Source organism: Aulostomus chinensis, chromosome 11, assembly GCF_037954235.1.
Source record: "Aulostomus chinensis isolate RoL2024-O1b breed Wild chromosome 11, RoL_Achi_v1.0, whole genome shotgun sequence".
Classification (NCBI taxonomy): Eukaryota; Metazoa; Chordata; class Actinopteri; order Syngnathiformes; family Aulostomidae; genus Aulostomus; species Aulostomus chinensis.
Genome location: NC_141330.1, coordinates 96,036 through 111,931, shown reverse-complemented (window position 1 = coordinate 111,931; position 15,896 = coordinate 96,036). Strand labels below are relative to the sequence as shown.

Sequence of the window (15,896 nt, the reverse complement as noted above, 5' to 3'; positions counted from 1 at the left end):
CATGTAACTGTCATGAATAGAGCAAGAGCACAAGCTGAACATGTATGTTCCCTCAGGAACATGACTAAATAGCAGTCTCACAGTGTGTACTCGTGGGTGTGACTGAATCATGACATCATCAACTCTGCTTCTGGATGTGATTCAGTTCTGCCTAACGGAACGCAAGACGCTGCTGGAATAACAACATTATGATGTTTGATTTGGACATGAAGTATGAAGTTATGATTTGTGTGGTCATCACTTGTTTCTCAGTGGAGTTCAGTGAGTTTCTTGCCTGAGCTGGTGATTGGAGTGTTCTCTTTTTATATTTTGCGTGTGTTCAAACAGATGAAGTTGTTGCCTTTTTTTTGCAGGAGCTATTATTTTGAAAGCGACATCCTGTATGTGCTATTTTGTTTATGTTGGGGGTGTGGTTCCGGTCAAGACCGCTGCAGCAGCCGGAAGCTTCCCGACTGACGCTTGTTCTTGTCCTGCTCTTCACTCATCAGAGTCACAAAATGAAGGAGTGGATGCTTCCTGTTCAAGGATGGATGCTCAGTTGCCATGGAGACAGCTCAGCCATGGTTGTACGGCCTGGAACATTAATGTTGAAGGTTTATACTTCTAGGATGTTTTATTTTAGCATTTTTTACATCAGAGTTTATTTTACTTTGTTTGTTTTAAGCTGACTGGATAAAAACAATTAAAAAACCTATAAACATATTGACCAAAAATAAATGAGCAGGACCAGAGACAAGAGGAGGACATGAGTTTGACAGGGAAAAGGGGGTCGAGGCCATGAAGGTCCTGCTTGTCACGCTGAAATTATGAGGGAATTTGTGGTGCCCATGAGAGGCATCAGCGTCTGGAGGGCAGATCACGATCCCTCGCTCCTCCTCCAAATCTTGATGGAGCTCATCACAAGAGGTGAGCTGCTAACACACCAGCAGCGCCCAGCACAGCACCAGTCCTCATCCTGTCCTCCGTCTCTCTCTCCCTCCAGCAGGTCAAAGCAGACGTCCGTCCCCACTGATCCTGGATCTGCTCCACCTTCCTGCTGGTAAAGGAAGGTTTTCATCTCTGCTGTCTCAGGTGTCTCAGGTGTTCTGGCTCCCAGGGAACTGCAGTGCGGTTCTAAACCTGCTCTACTAGTAAACTGTCATGATTGACAGGAATAAAATTGAACTATTTTAGGAGGTTGTGAGAACGCTCAGTATGATCACAACATCGTCATCGTGGTGGCCGTAATTGTGTCGTTCTGTTGCTGGCGAGCTGAATGTATCGACAGGATCTTAAGAAGAAAAAACTACCTCTCAGGATTTCCTCAGCTCAGGTCAAATGCCTTGAGTTAGATGTCTGGTTAACTCTTTCCTTGACGTTTAGCTGGATAATCATAGGGTCACCCGCCAAGACAAGGACCCAAGCTAACAGCAGTTCATGCGATGGGGACTCTCTCTCTCTCTCGCCACAGGCCAGCCAGCATTGTTTTACTGTTGAGCACTGTGGGATTTCAAGTGTGTTCATGTATAGGAAGTTGACATGGTGGCAACCAACATGGCCGCTTCTGCTCTATTTCTGCTGTCATGGTTCAGGGTGATCAGCCCTATCAACAATTTCAAGGTTCCAAAAAGTTACTGTTAGCACTGGTGGTTAGCGAACATAGCAAGATTAGAGCTGACGAACGTTGTGGCTCTGGCACCTCCAACTGCATCAGACCCAATGACCTCCAACCTTTTATAACTTCATTAATGTTATTATCTTGTTATAATAAATCACTAATTAAAAGATAATTACAAGCTTGCCCTCTAAACCTCTGAAGAATTTTCTTGTTGCCAGGTAGGTTTGAACAGCTTGTCTTGACTTCCCTGGTTTTCTGTCCTGCCGACAAACTGATTTCCTGATTTCAAAAATAGATGTGAAGGAAAGAGAAGCAGATGAATGGAAAGACACTCACGCAGAGTGAAGTCATATGAACAGGAGACAGACACACATCCTCCACCCACCAGTTGGATCATGGACGTCCGCTTGGTCTGCAGCCTTCTGACCCTGCTCGCTGCTGCTGCTGGAGGTGAGTTGACAAACGTGATAGAGTCAGTTAAAGTTAGTATAGTCAAACAATTTTATAAAGTAATGAATTGAATCAATAATTATTATCATCAAAGAAATTTTAAAAGGGTTTGATATCTTATATACGATGCATAGAGTATTAGCTGCATATAACTAAAATCAAATTGTTTATTTACTGTACTCTTTATGGATCAGAAAATGAAGTTTATTTCTACAGCAAGGTATTATATTATATTCCTAGCATATAAGAATATGGAAAATGGCAATGAAATGTAGGTAGCTGGCTGGAGCAGTGGTCCTCACTGTGGCCCCCAGCAAGAAGGTTGTGGGTGGAGCAGTGGTCCTCACTGTGGCCCCCAGCAAGAAGGTTTTGGGTGGAGCCCCGGCTGCAGCACGGGGTCTTTCTGGGTGAGTCTCCATGTTCTCCCTGTTCCTGCTGGGTTCTCTCTGGTACTCCAGCTTCCTCCACAGTCCAAAGACATCAAGAGGGACCAGGTTAATCCAGACTCTAAATTGACCGTAGGCGTGGCTGGGAGAGCCAATGGTTGTCTGTCTCTATGTGTTGGCCCTGCCATGGACTGGTGACCTGTCCAGGGGGAAGGCTGCTGGGATAGGCTCCACCCCCACCACCCTGAACAGGAGAAGAGGGGGAACATGGAGGGATGGATGGATGGATGGATGGATGGATGGGTGGATGATGGATGGAAAATGAAAATATTATTTGCATCAACAGAAACAGACATATATAAACTGTTCTGTAAAATATCCAAAATGGGTTATTCGGGGGGTTGCACGGTGGTGCAGTGGTCAGCACTGTGGCCCCCCAGCAAGAAGGTTCCGGGTTCGAGTCCCGGCTGCAGCACGGGATCTTTCTGTGTGAGTCTCCATGTTCTCCCTGTTCCTGCTGGGTTCTCTCTGGTACTCCAGCTTCCTCCACAGTCCAAAGACATCAATTTGGGGACGAGGCTGATTGATTCTCTACATTGACCGTAGGTATGAATGTGAGTGTGAATGGTTGTTCGTCTCTGTATGTTGGTCCTGCGATGGACTGGTGACCTGTCCAGGGTGAACCCCGTCTCTTGCCCGTAGATGCTGGGATAGGCTCCACCCCCCCGCGACCCTTAATGTGAAGGAATAAGCGGAAGATGACGATGGATGGATGGGTTATTCGGGGGAATATACAGTATTATATATATATATATATATATATATGTATATGTGTGTGTGTGTATACATATATATATATATGTATATGTGTGTATATATATATATATATATATACACATATATATGTGTATATGTATATGTACATATACACATATATATACACACACATATGTGTGTGTGTGTATATATGTATATATATAATATGTGTGTGTGTATATTGTGTGTGTGTGTGTGTGTGTGTGTGTATGTGTGTGTGTGTGAGGAGGAGACACCACTTCCTGGTTTCATTGCCAAAGTGACAGCCATACTGCTGATGTTCTGGCAGCCAGTTGTATTTACAGTATTTACAGTATTTACAGTACACCCTACTGTACCCAGAGTCAACAGGGTCAATGAGGCCATTTACTTGCTCAGTAAATGTTCCTCTCGTCTTGTTAGGGAAGAAAGGTTCCTTTGAGGGGATGTTCCTCAGGACACTAGTGTTCTTGTCTCATGCCTCTGTGTCTGGAGAAACTAATGAAAATGGCAAAAGTGGAGGAAGATAAAGTTTATGGGCTTTATGTTTTGGCATTTTAACAGGTACACAACAAGTGTGGGTCCATCCTGTTGTCATGGTTACAAGATCAATCATTAGCATAAAGGAAATTACAAACAGGCTATGAAAATTCTTGTTGCTTGTGTGTACTCATGGTTTAATGATGCGGTTTTATAGTTTCACCTCATGTCACAATCATTCAGCTCCCTGTATCTCACCACTAGAGGGTGCTGCTGCTCAGTGTAACGACAGAACACTTTAAGACTGCATTCATAACTAGTACCAGTGACCAAATACCCTTCAGGAATGTATCACTAATGTGTAAACTGTCACAGACTAGAACAATTCAGGAACCATGACGACGGATCCATTACCATTAAACTAAGGTGTTCTCGTCAGGCCTCTGCTCTGGAGACGACGGCTGGTCCATGCACGTGCAGGCAGAGGTCCGAGCTATCGAGGGATACCCGGTGGTGTTGCCCTGCACCTTCAGCCACCCGCAGCAGTCCCAGCATTACTCGCTTCAGGTGCTCTGGCATTTGGGTCATGGTCGAGGTGCTGTTATCCTGTACCACTGCACCAGCCGACCGGGGGCCCCTACCTGTGAGCCAGGGCCCCAGCAGGACCAGCGGTATCGGTTAGAGGGCAACCCGCGAGAGCATGACTTGTCGCTCCGTATCAACAGCGCTGCCCTGCAGGACAGTGGACGCTATTACTGTCGGGTGGAGGTTCAGGGTCGAGAACACGTCAGCTTTGAGGACAAGATGGGAACCAGACTGAGAGTGGAAGGTATGGGGGGAGGGGGGTGTTTGTGTTGCAGGGGGGAATAGGGGGGTGTCCGAACCTCTACAAATGTTTGAAAACAATGTCACTGAAGAACATAGAATGTTACAATCCTCCACCAATGATGGAGTTAGAACCTAGAACCTCTCCTGCAGTCCAGTATTTACTCACTCATTCACTCTCTCACTCACTGTCTCACTCATTTTCTCACTTCCTGTCTCACTCTCACTCACTCACTCATTCACCTACTTAATCAAAGTCTCACACTCTCACTCATTGTCCCATGTCTCTTAGGAATGCACTCACTGTCTTGCACTCCCATTCACTCGTTCATCTCACTCTAAATCATTACTGTCTTCCTCTCCTTCAGCTCCTCCCAGGATCCTGGCGGTGTCGGTGGAGGGCAGTGAGCTGGCCGGATATTCAGCCCTGTGTCGGGTGCAGGGGTCCCCGCTGCCAGACGTCCAGTGGCTCGGCCCGGACCACCTGCTGGAGGGTTCTGTGGTGGGCCCGCTGGCTCAGGGCTCATCGATTAGCTACCACACCATCAGCCAGCTGAGGGACGTGGATCCAGGCCAGCAGTACACCTGTAGTGCCTCCAATCCGCTGGGCAAAGAGCAGGCCACGCTGTATGTGCTACCCCCCCGACCCCCGCCACCAGCCCCCAGGTTGCCGCCACCTCTACTGCTGCTGCTGTCTGTGTCTCTGGGATCAAAGGTCATCCTGCTGGCAGGGATAGGGGTGTGGCTGGTGCAGGCCGGGGCCCTGCAGGGACTCAGCTGCTGGTGGAAGTGACTGTCTGAATGTTTATTATTGCTTACATCATATAAACAAACATTGTGTGTTGAAAGTCTCCTTTATTGTACTTGCACATGTTTATGTTGTATATTATACAGGGAGATTATATATAGATTATTTGATTATAGTGGGTTACAAAGTTCAAGCAGTTTCTGTCCCAACAAACTGGTCTCTTGCTTCTACTAAATCTTAAACCTGATGTCACTTTCCTCACAACATGGACAACAAGATTTGAAGTCACACATAACACATATAATTCACCTTTCAAGTATTGCTAATAGGTGTCATGAGCTCACTGGGACTGGTTTCTCTTCCTCTTTGTGACTCTGAACATTTCAGGTTTGGCACTTGGTGAACATAAGATTGTGAATGAGTTGACTCAGCTGAAGGCTCCAGCGGGTCACACTCACTCAGGGTGGTGTGGCTCCAGCATCGTTCTAGTGAGCCGAAAGCTCAAATCAAAGTTTGTTTATGGATGTTCTTGGTGAACGTCAACTGGTGCTGCAAATGGCAGAGACATTGACAAAGTGTGGTTTTTACGTTTCTGCACTTCTACTCTGTCAACTGAGGCGTGACGTCACTCTGCTGCATGTGAGGTGGCATTAATCACCAGCTGAGTCTTGCTAGCCCTGTTGCTGGGAGGTTTGTCTGTAATGTCTGGTTGAAGATCTCATTTCAGATCTGTGGGATGATCAGTATGACTGATTTAATGTGGCACAATTAAGACATAACAATTCTGGAATCTGTATATTTCCAAAGGGTTCACAATATTGACGAGTGGAGCAGCCATTTTGAATTGGACCTAAAAGATGCATCACTCTTCACACGCTACCATGATGAATAATGCAGAACTAAATTAAAGAAGCTTACTACATTTTGAAATAGACCTGACTACTACAAGTCCACAGGTGCTCCGATGAGGTTTATAAGTCCATGAAGCCTCACTAGCCAGCCAGTCGTCCCGCTATTTGGGAAAGAGGATGGGGCTGCGGTAGCAGATGGGATGGAGGGCCTTGCAGCAGTCCTCATCTCTCCAGCCAAAGTCCTTCCTGCTTTCTAGATTCATGGCAACACACTGGCCATCATTCACGCTGCCAGGCTCCCCGTGCTCCCAGTTGACGTCGGTCACCGAGGCTTTGCTCAACCAGTACCAGTCCCCAGTCCGGTAGCTGCGCCGCATGCCGATCCACACCTCCTGCAGCTGGCCTCTGTTGGCCTCCATGACCTTCTCATAAATCTGGCTCTGAAGTTGAGTCGAGGGGAGGCTGACCAGCTCCAGGTCTTTGTCTCTGCAGTATTTTACAGATTCACGCCAGCTGCCTGCCACATCTCCAATTTCCACAACTTCAGGAGACAAGACGCATCCTCTGTAGTCTGGTGATGAGACAGAACAGAAACATCAGGGTGCAGGTTGAACACAGACCTGGTGGTGGTCTGGTGTTATTGGACGTGCGTACTGTCATGTATCAGTGTCCTCCAGTCATAAATAACAATTATTTAAAAGCTGAAATGATTCATCCATCCCTCCATCCATCATCCGTCCATCCATCCATCATCCGTCCATCCACCCATCATCCACCCCTCCATCTTCCCCCTCTTCTCCTGTTCAGGGTGGTGGGGGTGGAGCCTATCCCAGCAGCCTCCCCCCTGGACAGGTCACCAGTCCATGGCAGGGCCAACACATAGAGACAGACAACCATTGGCTCTCCCAGCCACGCCTACGGTCAATTTAGAGTCTGGATTAACCTGGTCCCTCTTGATGTCTTTGGACTGTGGAGGAAGCTTGAGTACCAGAGAGAACCCAGCAGGAACAGGGAGAACATGGAGACTCACACAGAAAGACCCCGTACTCCAGCCACAACCCTCTAGCTGGGGGGCCACAGTGAGGACCACTGCTCCACCGTGCCGGCGCTGGAATGATGGAGACGGTAAATAAAGAGTCCACAGTCCAACTGGAATTAATGCATTTGTGTTCCCTTTCAGTTCTACAATTTCATTCAGCAGACGCTTGAGACCAAAGTGACGTTTAGACTGGAGGGAAAAACCTTAATAACGGCAGTTACATTTTCAATTTGCACATAAAATTAGAACAAAAATATAACAATAAGCACATCAACCAGCCAGAGAGTAAGAAAAGTATATGATGTTGTGTACTGCTCTGTTTTACAGCAGAACAACTCATTTTTACCAGTTTGGATGAGACAACGATAAAGGAGAAGTTAGCATTAGCGCTCAACTCTGACGATGGCATACCAGCCTTGATGCCATCATGCAACCAAACACAAACCTCAGTGTGATAAAAAGTAGCTGAAATAACAGAAACCAGCACTGGAAAACTTAAGTTGATGTATACTTTGGTTTTTGTGGTTTGTCTTACAGAGGAAAACATTTCTCACCAGCAGTGCAACCAGCCACCAGGTGGTGCTGGTAATCTACCTACGTTTATCTCACCTGATATTTTACTGATGGAAGCTGCCGGGTTCCCAAACAGAGTCTGGTCCTTCCTTCCCATAAAATAGACGGCCATCTTAGAGGAAACATGCCAGATGACGTTCTCCCCTTCAGCCAGAGCAACAACTGCAGAGACGTAATCGGTGCCTGTCAGCTGCTGCCACTGTGGGTTCTCTGGAGGAGCACTTCCTATGTGGACCCCATCAGTGAGACCCTTGTTGATCACAATCACCACAAAATTCTGCAGGTTAGGAATGAAATTGATGACATAACAGGCAGCAAAGTCTGACTCTGGGATGAGCGCAAGGAGCAAACCGGGCCGGTAGAGGATGGCGGTCCCGGTGGTCTCCACCAAAGGTGTGCTTGGGCTGAAGGCTTCCACTTTTGAGGATTTTCTGTCTGACAGAAGCACAAACGTTGCATCCTCAACACTCTTGACGAAGGCAGGAGGGATGAAGAACTTGCGGTTGACCTGTTTTGCTGGCAGCAACGGCGTATGCAGCATCACACACGTGCAGTTGTACACGATGGCACAAGCATGACCAAAGAGGACCGTCACCGGCTGCTCTGCCCTTACAACTCTCAGTGCCGCCTCTGCTTTCACATTGACCTGTGCACTTTGAAAGGGTCCCAGCAAAACCTGTTTGAACTCCATACCTTCAAGAGTGACTGTGTTATTCTCTCCTGAGTTGACCACAATGACCCTGAAGGGTTCTCTTGTGGCGGTGGTGGCGTTAATGCCCTGGATGATGGGGGAGGGTGGGACCAGGTACTCTGTACCCAGTTGGTCAGTAGGCAGTACCAGAGCAGTCTGCACGCTGTTGGACTTCAGGCTGACTGCCTGGACCATAATTCTCTTGGTACTGGTGATTCTGGTAGTTTTATCAGACAGCTTCACATTCTTGAGCTCTAATCTTTGATCAAGTTTAAAATCCTGAGTTTCTCCGGCCATCAGAGTTTCACTTTTCTTTGAGTAGGTGTATGATTGAACGGAGACAACAGTGTCACTATGAAGAGCAGTGATATGGACCCGGTTTTCAGGTCCCTCTGGAAAATAGTAGGCGATATTCTCGGGAAAAACCACAACGAAATTCAGACCTGTGCTGTCATCAGAGGATTCTGGGAAAGAGAAAAGATCAGCTGATTCAGCAAAATGTGTCTGTCAGTACTAACTGAGGATGAGGATGAGGAAGCAACGCTGCCTCCAGAAGGAATCCTGGTTACTGTGCTTCTGAGAAGAGTCCACTGGTGTCTCCTCTCACGGGAGGACCTCACGTGTCGGGGACACCACCTCACCAGTTCCATTTGAAGGCAGCATTGGACGATGATGAATATTCATCCAAATAGAAATAGAAAAGTCGGAGTGTCATTCTTCACCTGCTATTTATGTCTTAAAAATATGTAGCTCATTAGCTGCTAAATGTTCCAGTATTGGAGGGATAAACAATATCTTTACAGTACACCTGTACAGGTACTAGGTCAGGGTTTACACTGAGTTTTCTGGCTCTCATGGAAATTTAAATATTTGTGTTTGATGTGTTGCACTGGCGGGACTCGTACCTGTGTCCACGACGACCAGCAGCAGGAGCACCAGCACCTCAGGACACATAACTAAACTAAACAACAAAGATGTTATTGCATCATTTAGTTGAAGTTGTAGTAGTTTACTATTTTTTCCTACTTTCCTGAAAACAATAAATGACAAACAACAAGCCCTGTTCATGTATTTATACTCTGAAGTTGTCACAGCAGTATTAGGTTAACTCAGCTAAATACTTGACACAACAGAAGATTTGACATAAAAGTGATCCTGTATGGGGGGTCCGCTACATCCTGGTGATCCGGAAAAACAAAAAAATTAACACAAAATACTAAAATGTGTGACGTTTATCAAAAGTTCTTTGATTTTCATCATGACTGTCTGAAGATCGTATATGCAAAGTGTTGTGCACATCAGGAGACTAACATACTACGTTTGGTATTGATTGGACTTTTTGTTTCTTTAAAATGATTTACCTGCTAAATGCAGTGGTCAAACATGGCCTAATTTTGCACAAAGGTTCAGTGGGGCATGAGGCCTAATGACCTAAAGTTTGGTAGAAATAGGAGACTTGACCAAGATATTACATCACTTCCTGTTTAAACTCTGTTTCCCAGAAAGTTGTTCCAGTACAACTTCCACAATTTTACAGTCTCAAAGTGGTTTTGATAGCTTTTTTTCATGAGCATCCATCGATCCTCTGTGCAAAGTTTTAGGTTGATAGGACGTACTGTTTTGGAGGACGAAGAAAAACAGGTTTCTGATTTTTGGAAATGGGCGTGGCTTATCTTGAAGCTTGAGATCACTGCAACACACACAGGGATGTAACGTTTTAAATTTTTGACAAGGCCTCAATATTTTGATCTTGCTAAAAGCCTCAACTTGTGGTGGGTATGAGGTGTGTGGAGTGTCTGGAGCAGTCCTGGGAGGTTCACCTCAATACCTGGCTAGGTTTAGGCCGCAGTATCGCATTTATGGAAGGAAAATTCTAATAATTGTGTTAATCCAAAGCTGAGCGATTACAAGAGGGTTTCCAGCTGCCCAGAGCCCCACTAACTGTCTCCAATATGTTAACACAACCTCTGACTTTCATGTCTGAACACAAACACATCTCACTATTATTATTATTATTATTGCTGTTATTATTATTATTAATATTACTATTGTTATTATTATTACTATTGTTATTATTGCTATTATATTGCTATTATTATTGCTATTTTTATTATTATTACTATTGTTATTTTTATTATCATTGCTATTATTATCGTTGTTATTATTATTATTATTATTATTATTATTATTATTATTATTATTATTATCATCATTATTATTATTATTATTTTCTGTTTTACAGTCAAAAGGGCATTTTCCCTTCTCGGAGCTGATATCTTACCTGTCACCTTCGTCTGGGCTTCAGTCCTCGAGTGTTTCCTGAACCCTTCAGTCCTCGAGTGTTTACTGAACCCTTCAGTCCTCTTCAGTCCTTTTCAGTCCTCGAGTGTTTCCTGAACCCTTCAGTCCTCGAGTGTTTCCTGAACTCTTCAGTCCTCTTCAGTCCTCGAATGTTTCCTGAACCCTTCAGTCCTCTTCAGTCCTCGAGTGTTTCCTGAACCCTTCAGTCCTCTTCAGTCCTCGAGTGTTTCCTGAACTCTTCAGTCCTCTTCAGTCCTCGAGTGTTTCCTGAACCCTTCAGTCCTCTTCAGTCCTTTTCAGTCCTCGAGTGTTTCCTGAACCCTTCAGTCCTCGAGTGTTTACTGAACCCTTCAGTCCTCTTCAGTCCTTTTCAGTCCTCGAGTGTTTCCTGAACCCTTCAGTCCTCGAGTGTTTCCTGAACTCTTCAGTCCTCTTCAGTCCTCGAATGTTTCCTGAACCCTTCAGTCCTTTTCAGTCCTCGAGTGTTTCCTGAACTCTTCAGTCCTTTTCAGTCCTCGAGTGTTTCCTGAAATCTTCAGTCCTCTTCAGTCCTCGAATGTTTCCTGAACCCTTCAGTCCTCTTCAGTCCTCGAGTGTTTCCTGAACCCTCCATCTGGGCTTCAGATGAGGAAACAAATACAATATTTGTCAGTCAAACCAGTTGTTGGCTGTTTGCATATAACCCTGTCAAGGGTTTCAAGTACGGTGTTTTTCTGCTTTTGATGCTGTGATACATTAATTTTATCCAAAGTAAAAGGACAAATCTCAGCATAACTGTACCAATGTCACAGTAATAGTATAAATATGATATTATAATAATGAAGTCATAAAGTTATCTGCATCATGTAGTGGCTGTTGTTTCTGGCGTTACTTTTAAAGTCAAATCAGTCTGAAGCTTCCAGCTAAGCTCAGAGAGTCCAACCCTCCACCAGGTGAAATTTGACCCCTGGCCCCTTGATTTATGAATCAATCAAACCGTTTCTGTGTTTAAAGTCATGAATCTAAGGTGCAACAGACTTTCAGTCCATCACTATCGCGAACGTGTTTCACCTGACGTGCTTCCGGTGTCACATGGAATCCTGATGCGTCTGGAACTGGAGGCTGTCACCTCCAACATCCTCTTGTTCTGCTGGGGAACGGAAGTACGACCACACAGGCAAACATCACCTGGGTTTGCAGGTTGGAGCTGGCAGTAGGACAGTCATGCTGCAGGTGACCTCTGACCTCAGGTTGGTGGATGTCTTTCGTGAGGTTAAATGTATCACAAGCTCCTCAGCAAGGTCGGTCCCTGTCCTCTTGGATTTTGCCCCTGCTGTTTCCATGGGAACAGGGTGAGGTTGCTGCCTTGCGCACTGCAGGATTCCGCTCACTCTCCCTCTCACTCTCCCTCTCACTTTCCTTCGTTGCTGAGAGTTCCATGGAAGCAGAGGTGAAACTTTTCTCCGGCGAGGACCGAAACATCCACGGACTGACACTTACTGATGGGGACGTGAGCATCTGCTCACAGGCCAGGTGACACACACACACACACACACACACACACACACACACACACACACACACACACACACACAGCTACTGCGTCAATGTTTCAGCTGCTGGCGGCTGTAGCATGAGCTAACGAGTTACCATGTAGCCTCACCGAGCTCCACCGCATGGAACCGGGCCACCAGATGTGGCAGAATGATTTGTTCTGAATTATTATTTTCCTTGTGTGCTTGGGGCAGTGATGGCTGAAAAGGAGCACATCATTGTACAATAATCGCTCAAGCCATTTATTTCAGTGAATATGGTTTCCTGGTGAAAAGAGCGCCAACCAGACAGTGAAATGTGATGCTTCAAGGGTCAAGTTAATGCCAGATTCATCACTTTCCATGTGCTGTTCAGTGTTTTCTGATTTCAGAAACCTAACCCTAACCCTAAGGAGGAGGGTCTTCATACCCTGCCGGTGTCCCGAGTTGCTTTCACCATTTTTGTTGGAGGATTTCGGAGCTCGAGAGGCGTTGATGCTCTGGGCATTCAGAGAGAGTTCACAAGCTGACGGGAGGAACTACTCAGTCTGAGAGACACTGCAGGTCTGGAGCCTGGAGTCTTTACCTGGACAGGGGGTAGGGTGAGATGTCACAATGACTGACACTGACATGTTGGTAGAGCCGCACCCCTTCAGCCCCCATCAGTCGGCTGTCCATGGTGGTGCTGAAGAGTGATGTCATGGCCTGATCTTGGGCCTGCTAGTTAACATTTGACAACTCATTACAAATATGAATTGCGGATGTCTGACATGAGTGTTGACTTGGCCATGACCTGGGACCCCTAGGTGCTGACCTGGGACCCCTAGGTCCTGACCTGGGACCTGTTGGTCCTGACCTGGGACCCCGAGGTCCTGACCTAGGACCTGTTGGTCCTGACCTGTTATATGGATGACTCGTAGATTAGAAGCTCCGCCTCCTGGGTGTTTTCTGGTTGTGCTTGCAGCCTTCGGCTGTTCTGACAGCTATAAATACACGATATATATATGTGTGTGTGTGTGTATATGTATATATATATGTATATATAATTATAATTATATATGTATATATTTGTATGTATATATGTATATGTGTGTGTATATGTATATATATGTATATATATTATTATAATTATATATGTATATATATTTGTATGTATATATGTATATGTGTGTGTTTGTGTGTATATTTGTGTATAGATATAGATATATGTGTATGTATATTTATATACATGCATATATATGTACACACAGATTTATACACATAATATGTACGTAATATATGTGTATATGTGTGTATGTTCATGTATATACACACATATACACACATACAGTATATATGTGTGTGCGCCTGACAAACCTCGTCTTAGTTGTATCAGAAAAGGGTTTTTGCTGATGGACACGAGAGAAAGTGGAAGTTGCACTGACTGAGGTTTCGTGTCTGTCAGAGTGGTGACCTGGAGGCGACTCTGAGCTTTAAGTCGTACTTCACCGTTCATATTTGCAACTCTTCAGTGCCGCTGAGGAGGCTCATATCACTTCTGTAACAGCACTGGACCGGACTCCAAACTCCAGAACTGAATGGGACTGAAACAGAAAAGTTGGCTTTTCTTGCTGTTGTGGCCACTGCAGTGTTTAGTAGCTGTGACCACATGACAGGGACGTGGCAGGGAGGAATCCTCTGGTCTGTGCTAAATGTAATTTAAACCTCATGACCATGGTGGCTCCGTCTGCTCCCAAACCACCACTGGATGTTCACTTGTGTCCTACAGTAAGTAGGAAGTGGAAAGCAACTTTATGCTGATCAGTGTCAACAGGGACCTTAGATTAGCTCTGAAAGTAGATTTCCCCTGTAATTCTTTGACTGAAGTACCATTAAATTCTTTGAGATTGACAGTAGGAACCAAGATGACCAGTGAGCAGGTAATTTGTAACCATAAACTATTTTATTTGGTATAAAAAGTTTGCTAGAAAATAGAGAAGGTGGGGTGATAAAAGTCTATGACCATAATTATCCAGTGTTCACAAACAACTCACCCTAGAAGCCACTGCAAAGATATTTCCGCCTCAGTATTGTACAGAATAACTACATTGTTAGCAACTGATAATTTTTGTTCTTGCTAGCTAACGTATACCTGAAGGCACCTCCTTACTGCTGAAGTTCATAAGCAGTTTTTCTGTAAGTTGGGCCCCATTCTTAAAAGAGGTTTTTGCTGAAAGTGCTGACAGAGGTTTACGTCCCCCTACATGATAACAAGGTCTTATCACTCCGACCCCCAACCCTAAAAACACCCCCTCCTTCTGGACAATTGGTGCCAATCTTCTTATTGAATAATGACAACAAAATTTTTGCCCTTATACTCGCTAAAAGAACAAGATCTGTTTTAGACACCATCATCTACGAATGTCCGTCAGGTTTTATGCAAAACAGACTTATTTCCAAATAACATGCACTTAATCTTAGATCGACTGGATTACTGGAGTTTGGTTGAAGATGACATTTTCACTCGTTTGTTCAGACTTTTAGAAAGCCTTTGACTCCCTAGAGCACGATTTCATAGACTGCATTAACAAATTTGGTTTCAGTAACCCATCCATCCATTTTCTATACTGCTTATCAGTTCAGGGTTGGGAAGGGGGGCTGGAGCCTAACCCAGCTGACATTGTGCTAGAGGATCCTTCGGATGGGTCGCCAGTCCATTGCAGGGGGTTGCGGTGATTTTTTGTGTGTGCAAATCTTTGAAAACACTTTACACCAACAGGAACATCTCTGTTAAACTGAGCAGTGGTACATCCCCTGAATTTCCCTTAAAATGTGGGGTACGACAAGGGTGCACTCTGTCAGAATACCCTTCCTTCTAGTTGCACAACTTCTTTATTTACAGACCAAATCCAGTTCTTGAAACGGCGTTGCTCCTATCAATCGAGGAATAATTATCAGTCAGCTGCTGATGCGGTCTTGTTTCTAAAGGATTCTCTAAAAAAAAGATCAACTAGGAAGCTGGACTCTCCTCTTGTAAGTGTAGACGTTTCGCCTCATCCAAGAAGCTTCTTCAGTTCTAAAATTCTGGTGGGAGGTGTCAGGTATACAACCACCCAGGGGGGTGGTGCCAAAAACAAGTGGGTCTCCCCTGTACAGGTCAGAGCGCTCCTCGTTACACTGGACTCCATAAATAATAAGACTCTGCATGTGCCCTGGAACCTTGTCTTTAGGATGGACAAGTTTTTGCCACAGGGTGTTGCTGGGCCTCAGTGCACGGGGATCTGATGTGTAGTAAAGATCCTTCTGAGTTCCTCTTAGACCCCTGGGACGACAACGCTCCTCTTCTTCTGGGCTTCATCTTTCTTATCCTCCCTGGGATTCTTGGCAGTTTTAATGAAATGAAATGAACCATAAGTTTGGAGAGCTGAGTGGATGTGGTTGTGTTCCCTTCGCTTCCCATCTGTTTTAGAAGGGAAATTTTGTGCTCTGTGAGAGTTCGGATCACCCCTAGTTTGTGCTGGAGTGGGTGGTGTGAGTCAAACAGAAGATACTGATCCATATGGGTGGGTTTCCTGTGGACCCCAATGTTAAGTTCCTTATTGTTTTCAACGTGTACCACACAGTCTAGAAGGATTCATGAAGGATGCTTCTCAAATTCCAGTGGCAGTCG

General features: G+C 45.2%; 2 protein-coding genes across 2 annotated transcripts; one reads left to right on the top strand and one right to left on the bottom strand.

The window, feature by feature from the left end:
• The first annotated feature begins 455 nt into the window (after positions 1-455).
• Positions 456-5,332, top strand: LOC147252715 (sialic acid-binding Ig-like lectin 15). The gene is made up of 5 exons (XM_086217044.1): positions 456-906; positions 983-1,039; positions 1,893-2,047; positions 4,148-4,537; positions 4,902-5,332. The coding sequence occupies exons 3-5, from the start codon at positions 1,918-1,920 to the stop codon at positions 5,324-5,326; spliced, it is 945 nt and encodes a 314-aa protein (XP_086073170.1). The 5' UTR covers positions 456-906; positions 983-1,039; positions 1,893-1,917; the 3' UTR covers positions 5,327-5,332.
• Positions 5,333-5,462: 130 nt separating this feature from the next.
• On the bottom strand, positions 5,463-11,963 carry LOC147252714 (IgGFc-binding protein-like). Its single transcript, XM_086217043.1, has 6 exons — positions 11,787-11,963; positions 10,717-11,354; positions 10,052-10,125; positions 9,341-9,396; positions 7,781-8,899; positions 5,463-6,703 (listed from the first exon to the last, which is right to left on the bottom strand). The coding sequence occupies exons 4-6, from the start codon at positions 9,387-9,389 to the stop codon at positions 6,294-6,296; spliced, it is 1,578 nt and encodes a 525-aa protein (XP_086073169.1). The 5' UTR covers positions 9,390-9,396; positions 10,052-10,125; positions 10,717-11,354; positions 11,787-11,963; the 3' UTR covers positions 5,463-6,293.
• Positions 11,964-15,896: the final 3,933 nt, after the last annotated feature.